This window comes from Phaethon lepturus, unplaced genomic scaffold, assembly GCF_000687285.1.
Source record: "Phaethon lepturus isolate BGI_N335 unplaced genomic scaffold, ASM68728v1 scaffold45143, whole genome shotgun sequence".
NCBI classification, from domain to species: Eukaryota; Metazoa; Chordata; class Aves; order Phaethontiformes; family Phaethontidae; genus Phaethon; species Phaethon lepturus.
The window spans coordinates 30,737-41,405 of NW_010527831.1; the positions used below are offsets into that span (position 1 = coordinate 30,737).

At 42.8% G+C, this 10,669-nt stretch overlaps 1 protein-coding gene across 1 annotated transcript in view; it reads left to right on the forward strand.

The window, feature by feature from the left end:
• EFCAB5 (EF-hand calcium binding domain 5) overlaps positions 1-10,144 on the forward strand; it is a gene marked incomplete at its 3' end in the record, with an annotated part of 33,384 nt that extends 23,240 nt beyond the window's left edge. The window contains exons 11-19 of the mRNA XM_010283481.1: positions 1,804-2,093; positions 2,946-3,118; positions 3,860-4,088; positions 4,820-4,972; positions 6,244-6,344; positions 7,142-7,395; positions 7,973-8,202; positions 8,386-8,482; positions 9,944-10,144. Coding sequence (XP_010281783.1) covers positions 1,804-2,093; positions 2,946-3,118; positions 3,860-4,088; positions 4,820-4,972; positions 6,244-6,344; positions 7,142-7,395; positions 7,973-8,202; positions 8,386-8,482; positions 9,944-10,144 — 1,728 coding nt within the window. The remainder of the gene's footprint in view (positions 1-1,803; positions 2,094-2,945; positions 3,119-3,859; positions 4,089-4,819; positions 4,973-6,243; positions 6,345-7,141; positions 7,396-7,972; positions 8,203-8,385; positions 8,483-9,943) is intronic.
• Positions 10,145-10,669: the final 525 nt, after the last annotated feature.

The following is a 10,669-nucleotide window of genomic DNA, read 5'->3' on the forward strand; positions in this document are numbered from 1 at the left end:
TTTTATACCATCAAAAAATTCTCCATCCCAATTCTGCCAGAAAATCAGAAATTAAATTTAAAAATACTGAATGTTCTTTAGATGATGGGCAGGATAAGACAGCATTAACAGTCAGCTCCACCATGATTTGGGCCAGTTAGTACTTGCTACTTCTACAGCTAAAACCAGTGATAAAATGCTCCCTCACTTCCATGGGGAAAGGAGGAGGCTCTCAGCTCCCATCAACACCTGAGTCTTGGGTGCACTGGGAAGCAATCAGGGCGGCTCCCTGCCTGTTCCTGTGCATCATTAATCAAAGCAGTTTCTATTACACTGTTCCTTATAGCCCACTGTATGTATTGATCACAAAAATGCTCCCCGCTTAGCCGCAAAGTCACGCTTCTACCTATACATCTTCGCTTGCTTAGTTCGCTAGTCGGAAGCGGCTTGACGAATAGCTCTCCTTCCTTTACTTCTTCGGCTCCAAGAGGATTTGAAATCAGGATGCAGAAAAAATGATGAAAGTGTTAGTCATGGCAGCGCTGAGGAGAACCACTTGCCAGGAGCGTGATCAGGCAAGCACAGCTCGGGCAGAGCAGCCGGCGATCCCGGCTTTCCAACGCCAGAACTTCCAAAGCCTGTGCAAGAGCACCCCCGTGAGCCCAGGGCCCGGGCGCGGGGAGCAGCCTGGCAGCCCCTGGCACACGGGCTGAACAGCCCTGGGAGCCCGGCTGCTGATTTAGGTAACATCTGAATAGAAACCGAAGGGTAAATTTACATTTTCGTGCTCAGCGTGTTAGGATTACAAGTCTAAGATGAAGTGCCATTTTGACTTCAGGGCCGCTGGGCAAATTGGGTTTGTGAACTAGAATGAGTAGATGCAGGAAAGCGATTCTTGGGAATCATAAGTTGACCCTTGTGGCATTCCTTATTCCCCCTCCCTCCAAGCAAAAGGAAACTCTGCCAGACCTTTCTGCTGCAGCCTTAGCTGCGGCAGCTCAGCCGCAGTTGCTGGGACATGAAAAAGGTGACTGGGGCACGGCTCTGCTCCCTGGCCTTGTGCAGGATGGGAAGGAGCAGGTCCGTGCAGCCATCTCTGCACTCCTTCACTTCCCTGGGAGCTAACAGGCAGCACCTCACTGTTTTAGATGTTTTTCACACTAATTCATTCTTCTAAACACAGTATTTCTTATAAAAGCTCTCTTGCTTCTTTTGCTCCACAGCTACACACACATCTTGGTGCAGTACAGGTGATTCCATTGTTGTCCCATCCTCTATGTGACTTCAATAGAGCTTTTGTTTTCTTGGCTTTTCATTTATGAAATTTAGCACAATACACATGTGATTTCAATAATTCATCAAAGGCACCTAAAGAAGGGTAATTAAGAATGATAATTCCTTCAGAAGGCTTAAAAAAAAAAAAAGTCTGCAAGTATGGTATATCATGGAGAATCCAGGAATATGAGTGATCTGTGAGTCTGTAGACTCTGGCCTTCACATTTTTAATGGGATTGATGAATAGTTTTTCTGTAAGGTCTCAACTACTATAGTTACTGTATGCAGAATGCCTACCTGCAGCCCAGTCCCACCACTCCCTCAAGTGTCTACAAAATTTGGTTCTGATGTGAAGATACCTCTGATTTTTGATAACTCCAAGCAGCTTTCCTATTTCCATTTAGGACATAGCTGGAAGAAACCCAGAATGATGGACCGGTGAACTCCACCCAAAGCCAGTTTAGGGTTTGATTCATATTTTGCACAAGAAAAGCAGAATATTTTATCCAAATAGACCGTCCCTGTCTTATTTTCTGTTTCTTCTCCTAGCAAAGAAACACCTTTGCTCCCATTACCCACGGCTCAGCAGAGTGGGGAAGCTATCTCCAAAGGCATTCCAGACTTTCCTTGAGTTAGTTGCTTCCGAGTTCACTGGCGATGAGGATGAAGCTATTGATAACTTGGTGGAATTTCTGACCGCAAGCGTGGAACGAAGTCACATGGAGTGCCTGCAGAGCTTTGCCAGAAGGAAATGGCTGCACAATATCCAGCAAGCAGCTGAGACCAGCGGAGCAAGCATGGAACCAGTTTATAAAGCAGTGTTTAAGGCCCTCTCCCAGGTATGCATCCCAGGGAGCACAAGAGTCGTTTGTGTTGGGATTGTGACACGGACTTCAAACCCTGGTGCGTTTGAGTGGAACTCGCAGGGAGCAGGGGAAGCTGCTCTGGGGCTGTTTCCTTGTGCTTTTCTGAACTTAGCTGGTGTTCAGGAGAGCCAATGGTTGTGCACAGAAAGAGTCACAGGCCAGATCGGCAATACAACTATTCTTGTCCATGCTCTGCCAATACAGAATGCATCTCATGGATACTTACGTCTCACTTTTTGAAGAGCTGACTCAGATCAAATCTGGAAATCCACAGTTCTAGTTCTGGAGCTTCTGAAATGAAACACATCAGGCTCAGTTTGGGACAAAGACGGTTAATCTGTAGTGGAGATGATAGTTTCATTTTTAACTTGCAGCTGCAACTTCAGATGTTTGTCCTCACCATTAAAGCCCTCCTCAAAGCAAAGCTTCTCTCATGGTAGCTGATGTGTTCTTACAATATTCTCTAGATTTGTAATAGCAACTCTGGCAATTGTCTGATTGTTCCAAAGGAACTCTCCAATTGGAGAAGAAGTCCATAGGAGTTTTGCTTAGGCACTGGTTATAATTAGGGATTATTTTTATATGAACTGCTCCCCATTAGCAGCAGGAAAAAAGAAACCCATTTGCCTTGCCAATCAAAATACCAAGTGTTTTTGCTTGTAACAACATAGGCACATACATGTCATGCAGCTGATGCATGACATACAAAATCAGTGACTCAGAACAGCAACTCAGCAAAAAATAAGACAAGTGCTAAGTACATGAAATAAGTGTAATGGCCAATGGCTAATGTACATAATGTAATGGGAACCATTTGGTTGCTAGGATGCAGCAGCCCATGGGGATAACAAGAAGATCAGTGCATATATTGCCCTTTTGGAAGAGAATCAGCTCTCGCCAGAACGTGGACAGATTCTCCTACACTATGTGGCATGTACCACAGATGATGCTCCGTATGTTCTAAACCAGATACTTTACAGAGACATGAAAGGAGTAAGGTAAGAAAAGCTGCAAATAACTGTTCCTTCTTCTCAAAAATAGTTGGAATATAGGGGTACCAAGCAGTGTTTGGGGTACACTGCAAACAGAGGTTGATAGAGTATTCTGGAGAGTATTCTGGTCCTCAGGGACCGTTGTGGAAGGATTCATTATTGTATACATGCCCTTATACTTTCCATGGTTTACTTAGAACTGCTCTGTTTGGGATTTCACTCCTTTCCTTGGGGAGATTAGCTCACAGTCTAATAAATCTCATCCTTCAGCAAAAGTCTATTATATTGGGCCTATGTTTTCTTCTTTAAAAATTAATTCCCTTACACCAGTTTACATCCACAGGATATTTTTTGAGAACAATGCCTTTCCTTCCCTAGTGTTTACACTACAAACAGCTTTCATGCCTCTTCTCATTTCCAAAAGCTAGACATATTTGTCTCTTTCTTTAAATATTGCTTCTTCTAACCTATTAAATACAACTGTTGCTTGCCTCTGTATTCCTCTTCATTACATTCATTAGTTGATGTTTTTAAAATGTCCTAAGGATGAAAAGTGCCTTATTTATTACCACTGTCTTCGGGATGCAAGTGGTAAATGTGATACTTCTGGCTGTGGTCAGAGTAAGGAGCTAACACCTTCCTTCTCTGATGCCAAAAAGCAGGGAGAGATCAAAGCTGCACTTTATTGCTTTGCTAAAGGTCTTCTGCTATTCTTTAACAAACCCCCTCAAGAAGTTTATTGTTCAGCTTTGCAGCTGTTGAAGAGGGAAAACCAATCCACATTCCAAGAGTTCAGCTCCACGGAAATATCCACTTCTGGAACTATGACCGCCCAGTGGAGGAGAGAAAAGGTTCACTCCTGGTGCTGCCATTGCACGATGCTCGCTGGAAAGTCTTTGGCATTCTAGCTCTTGACACTCTTCGGGACCAGTGTGAGAAAACCATCTTTCTGACCCATGAGATCAGTTTCTATCAGGTGGGCACCATCAGAAAGCAATTTGTTAGACCACTCTTCAAAAAGCTGTGTAGGGACCACATGAATTTTACATGTTCGTTCTGAGTAAACATGTACAACTACGAGAAGAACTGGGGGCCCCTTTTTACTGTATATGGTGAAAGTGGTGCGAGCAGAACACCTTATCAATATCTTACTGATTAGCATCTTTGCTGTAATTGATTATGAGGTATCACTTCATCAGTAATTTATTTAAGCTTCTCCTGACTAGTAAATTAATTGCACTTTTGTTCAAAGCCCAAAGATAGTAGCTTTTATTTCCTGAGGCTCTGAACTTCATATCTGTATTTGTTTCCATGAAGTGGGAGGAAGCCTTACTTTTTACATGGTGGAATAATTATAAGCAAGAGCAGTCGGGATTTCTTTGGGATGCTCTTTACAATCAGCCTTATTGTGGATGCATCATCTGGGCAGCAGGGAGCGCAGCAAGCCAACATTACCAGTCAGTTTGCCTTTCTCCACTGAAACCCAACTTTGTCTAGTTTAGGATTTGTGTGTGACGCGGAGACTTGGAGCTTTAGAGCATTATTTGATAAGGGACATTTCACAGTCACTTTTCAGCTTTACAAGTTCTGATTAAAGTAACTTGTTACAACCGTTTTGCTTCATTTTGCTGCATAAACATTTCCCCAGCTTTTTTCCCCAAATCATATGGAACTGTCTGGCTCATTTGGAGGATTCTGCTTTCACAGGGAGTTTCTCATGCATTCAGCAAAGCCTACCACCATATCTGCACACTGGAAAATGTTCTACAAATGACCATTACTGCTCTGGACTGGTTGCATCCCCGGGCACCCAGCATCCACACTGTTACTATGTACCTGGTAGAGCCTGGCAAAGACAAGGTACGCAGATTGGTGCAGGGAAAAAGGCCTGTAATAGTCAGGGGCTGACAAGGCTGCTTCAGTGAGGACCTGCCGTTTCTAGCTGCCTGGGATTTCCCAGTGGTTTTATCATAAAAACTGAAGCTTACCTGAGATTCTTGTGCCTGCCTGTACAACAAAAGGGCTACAAAGGTAGAGAGGGAAGGTTCCCTCTGTAACGGAGGCCACTCTTCATTCTTTTCATCCTCCAGTGTAAAACAATTCAAGAGCACTGCTAGTATAGCCCCTTCTCCATAGGAAAAGGGAATATTTGCCTACTTCAATGCTCACGGCTGCATAGCAAGCAATAGAGCAAAACCTCACAGCCCGCCATCCATCCATCCATCCATCCATCCATCCATCCATCCATCCATCCATCCATCCATCCGTAGGTTAGCCAACACTGCAAGTCCCTGCTAAAGCTTTGCAGTTTGTGACCTTCACAAAGGGAGATGCTCTTCTGCAGAGATTCTGTGCCTGTCAAAATTATGGTATTTTATAGGAAAAAAAGAATGTCCTAGCTAATGTATTTATCTCTTCATTCTGAACTAGTGTCAGCAGCCAAGATGTAAACACAGCTTGGGAAGTGGCTGCTCCCCATTAGCTAGCTTGTAAAGGCAGCCCTTCTCCCTGCAGATCATATTCCAGTTCATGAGCAAGTACTCAGGCCCTGGTAAGCTTGTCACTTCACATACAAGTGAGTTAAGAAGTTGAAAAGTGTATGCAATATTTAGGACTGATCCTGTGTCATCACAAAGTCTGTATGACATCTGCTGTAGCCATAATTCAGCTGCTTCCTCTGATAAGCAAGGTTTATGTTGGCAGCTTTCTGTTGTCATTCCAGGCTCTGCACTGTTCCCTTGTTAGCTGCTTGATAGCCAGGTCATTCGCTCCCCTCTGTGCTTTTCATGTGTCAAGGCACACTGACACAAACATGACATGAGAAAGAGGACTGCAAGAGGATGGGAAAAAGAAGGGAAATGTCTTCTTGGCCTGTGGGTGTTCCTCAGTGTGGAGACTGGGGGTGGATTAAATCGTTTGAGGGAGGTCCAGGGCACATTCCTCATGCATCCTGGGCAATACACTCTGGGAGTAAACCCGAGCATTGTTGAGAGATGTCTTTAAACCATCCCATTGCTCTTGAACGTACATAGGAGTTTCCTTTAAGAAATAAACAATTTCCTCCCTCTCCAAGCTTCAAAGTGGCTTTTCCTTTCTTGGATGCAGCTAAACCTCCCTTTTCTCTCTGGCAGACATGGGACTACGCTCTGCACAAGATGATTACTACAGATAATAGAGGACAAAAAGAAATTCATAGTGCTCCTGTTCTCCTCAGGAAAGAAAATTTCTTAAGGTAGGCTCCAGCACCTGCAATCGAACTGGTCCTAGACTCCAGCCTGCATCAGGCATGATCCACGTTATATAAAGCCCATGGCAACGCAACCCTGCAAGTGTTGGGCTGTGGCTCGCTCACTATCAAGGCTTCTGGTGCTTGTGCATGTGATACTGAATTACGAAGGGGTAAGGAGTAGTTTGTCTTTGAGTTTAGGCCTGCAAAAACTTAACTTCCAACTTAATGCTTACTAGCTGAGCTGCCAAGCAAGCTCTACATCTGCTGTGAAAGGTTTGCAGGAGTAGAGCCTACACTGACGCATTTTGCTCTTTAGAATAATCTGTCCCTTTTTCCTGGCCATATTACTCTCATTTCCTTCAACTGTTTCCTTTCACTGCCAAGATCCTCACAGACTTGTCTTTTAAGCATATCACCCTTCTTGTCATCCTCGGTTGAACAGCCATTTGCTGTTCCAGCAGGTGCTTTTACTTTTTATAATATTCCATAGAACAAATGTCAATGTGGTTATAAACAGGAAACTGTTTTTAAAGCAAGGTTTGTTAAATTCTTATGATTTTCAGCAATTGCCTTGGCTAAGCAATATTGTGTTCCACAGAGCTATTTTCTCCTTTTTGTATATGGCTTGAATGAATGTGCATATTTCAGTTCAAGGAGATAAACAGTGATTTAGTAATGTAATACCTTTGTTTTAACAAGAAGAGATGAATGGCATCTCACTAAAATATGCTAAATAAATTACCAAAAGAAACCAGAATGGTAAAATCTAGTACCTTTTCCTCTCCTTACTCTCATTTCAGAGATTACCTATTTAAGTGCGTAGACAGTTCAGAGGTCATTCGCACTTCTGTCTGTGGAGAATACCACATTGCAGTCCCTCTCCGTGACCTATCAGGACAAGCTCTTGGCATATTTGATATCAGCATCGGACACCACCAGAAATTACCACCTCATGAACACAAAGACCTGCAGAAAATGCTAAAGATGGCCCAAGCTGCCTGCTCTGAGATACTGAAGATGTCTTTAGAGGAAACAGAACCAACCTATGTACTGGGTATTGTGCATACAGAGCCAAGATAGTTTTTTTAGGGGTGGAATTAGGAATCTGAGTAAAACCACATCTAAAGTATCATTCCTACAAGTATGAAAAGACAAATACAAACCTTTGGTACCCATAAACTACTCCTGAGCAAACCTAAGAGATTAGCAGTGTTCAGTTAAACAGAATGTTTAGATTTTTACTCTGGTTCACAGGGTATTTTGTACTCAGTTCCCACTGAACTCAAAGGTGTGAAGCAAGGTGCCTTCAGGGATCTAGCACGTCCTCTTCAGAAGCACCCCAGCTAAGATCAAAAGCATTTGAATGTCACAGTTCCAGAATCACCTGCGTGCCTGAACCCTTCACGGTCTCATGACCTCTGCTTGCCCCTGAGGCAAGTTTTGTCTCCTTCTCAAGCACATACCCATTGTTAAAAGTTTCACAGCATACTTGGGCTGTATACTAATCAATCACTCAGTCAAGGAGACAAAGAGTTATTCATAAAGAGAGGAGAGCCTTTTGGTCAATAATGTAAGTCTTGAGTAGCGGTTGTTTCTGAGAAACTTCTTGAAAGGTTTGCTTTTGATTCCAGAGGCAGAACACGTGGCAAATTTGAGGCATGCAGGGATTCTGTTCCACCGGTTCATGCTGCAGGACCTGCGCGAGTGTGTCCAGAAACTCAATGCTGACAGCTTTGCTGAAATAAAGAGCTATGTAGAACCACCAGCTCTTGTACATAACATAGTTAAGGCCGTGCTGTTGCTTTTTCATCCAAACTGGAAGGGCTCAGAGAAGACTGAGAACTGGAGTCAGTGTAAACTGGTGAGAACTCAAAAAGTTGAGCCTTTGTTTTCTGATTTTCAGTGGAATTTGCCAAGGGTGAACTGGCAGTGGAATAATTCATTACCTACAGATTTCCTATATGCTTGTCTTAGCCATCTTTAATTCTATAACCCCCTCAAGTTTTTCACCACCACCTGACTCTTTTTGTTCTCTGCATTGCAGAAACTTGATGACAATTTGATTCAGGAGATTTATGGCTTTGATCCAACTGCTGCATCTGTGCAAGTTCAAGCAGAGCTGCTGCTGGACTGCATCACTGGTAAGTATCATAAACTAATATTGAGATTACCAGACATGGCTCAGCAATGAAACAGTGTCAGTGGCAACCTTCAGCCGAGTGCTTTTAAGGTCCTTGCTTCAGAAATCAACTTTGATTTCACAATAGATTAAACAACAGATGAGGGGTCCTAAATATCTGCAGTCTTTTTTGGTCAATAAAAGTCAACCTGTTAAATTTAGAATCAAAATTCATTGCCTTAAGGAAAGGGGAGCAGATCAGCTTTGAAACCTCCCAGAACAAGTGATCTCATTGTAACCCCCCAGATAAACATATGAAGAATGATGGTTCTTTTGGCAAGTTAAATCTACCTCAGGCCTCCATGCCCTGCCTGAGGGACTGACCCAGTTCCAAACAGCAACACGACTATGGGAGGACAGTGTGAGCCCTCCTCTTTGTAAACACCATCTGCTAGGTACTTAATATACTCACTGGCCATATACAGGAGCTGGGTTTCAGTCTGTATTTCTCTCCTTTAACGAATGTGAGGGTTTTTTGGTGCCAGAGCAGTCAAGAGGCTATTATTATTTGTAATATCTCTGCAGGAGAAATAACCATTGTTCTTATCGAGATCTCTCCCTTGATGGTCTAATCAGACTGAGAGGCCTCTTAAAAATCAAATGTGGACAAGACTTGTTAATTTAGCTGGGGATATTTATCAACAGTACCCTGCCTACTGATGAACAGTGAACACAAGGCAGGCATAGTTCCTTTTCATGTGTTCTCCTCATATATATTAAGCTAATTCACTGGAAAGAACGAAGCAGGCCTAGAGCATCCAGTCTTCCTCCAGTTAGGGATGCAGATCTAAGTACAAAGAATACAGCTTTGGCAAACTGCTAGTATGCTACAAAAGGTTAGTTTCCCAGGATGGAACGTACTGAGCGAGCAGTGTCAGATCAGTGGTGTGAATACAGGTATAACTCATGGTTACAGGAACTTCTTCAAAATGAACAGCAGCATGGTATATGTTGGATAATGCCCATATGTTCCATATACGTGTGCTGTAATATAGAACACAGCATGAAACAACCTGCGCTCTATCGACAGAGTAACCTTTAATGGTGTGATTCTGTGGTGACCTTTAATAGAATTTAGTAAAAGACGTTTGAAGGGCAATTACTCTTAAATCAAATCTAAGCTTGGAAAACCCCCCACTTTTCTCATTACATTTGTAATTATCAAAAGTTTAGCATTAAAATATAGCGGAGCACTTTGTACAACAGGGGACCTACCACGATACAAAAGAAATTATAATAAAAAGGCAGCACTCCTGTGCTTGACCAGTCCCCGTCACAATAATGCTGTGTGCATTTTCCAGGCTGGAATTACTGGAGTCGGGGAAGGCTCCGCTGACAGGATGGTCTTCTCCGTTCAGTCTTGTGGCAACACGGGCCACTGTTTCGAGTTGGCTTTTGGAGTTACTGTTCCTCTTTGTTTCAGGCGTAGCCGGCGCGGCGGTGCGGCAGCACGGCTTGGCTCCAGCCGAGTACCTGTACCACTGGGTGCACGCCTGCCTGGCGCTGGCAGAGATTGCAAGGAGCCTACGCAGCAAAACGCCGCCATCTTTAGCCCCTTTTGGCATGCAACTCCAGTGTGCCTCCCATCAAACCTCCAATTCTTCATCTAACCTTAGCGATTCTGGTATTTGTCATCTTTTATCAAATTAGCCGTTGCTTTTTTATGTTTTATGCATAGCTACGTAGTATTTGTTGTTAAGATGGTAGGACATCTGTTAGGGATTATTAACCAAACCCGATAAAAACATTACAGGAAACAATCTTGCTAGTAGAAATATAGCTACTAAACTTTAAAAAGCTTGATTAATTTTTTTTTTTTAATTAATTCTGATGAGAAGAGAGGCAGGGAAGAGTTTATCACCACCAACTACAATGCTCATAAATGATACAGGAAAAATACTCAAGGTTCACTCTCCTTAGATTACTTTTTAGGAACAATTTTAACTAAAGATTGTTAATCAGCATTTTGTCAAGGTCTTCTACATGTGTTGTGGAAAAGTCCTACATTTTTAATATATCAAAAAAAGCTTTCTTATTGGGATAAAGCTTGAGATTACAGCCAACTGCACCGTCTGCAGCAAGATTTCATCTTTCCAATAAACGTTTCTTTTGACAAAATCACTTTTTTAATAAAATTTTGGGAAATTAA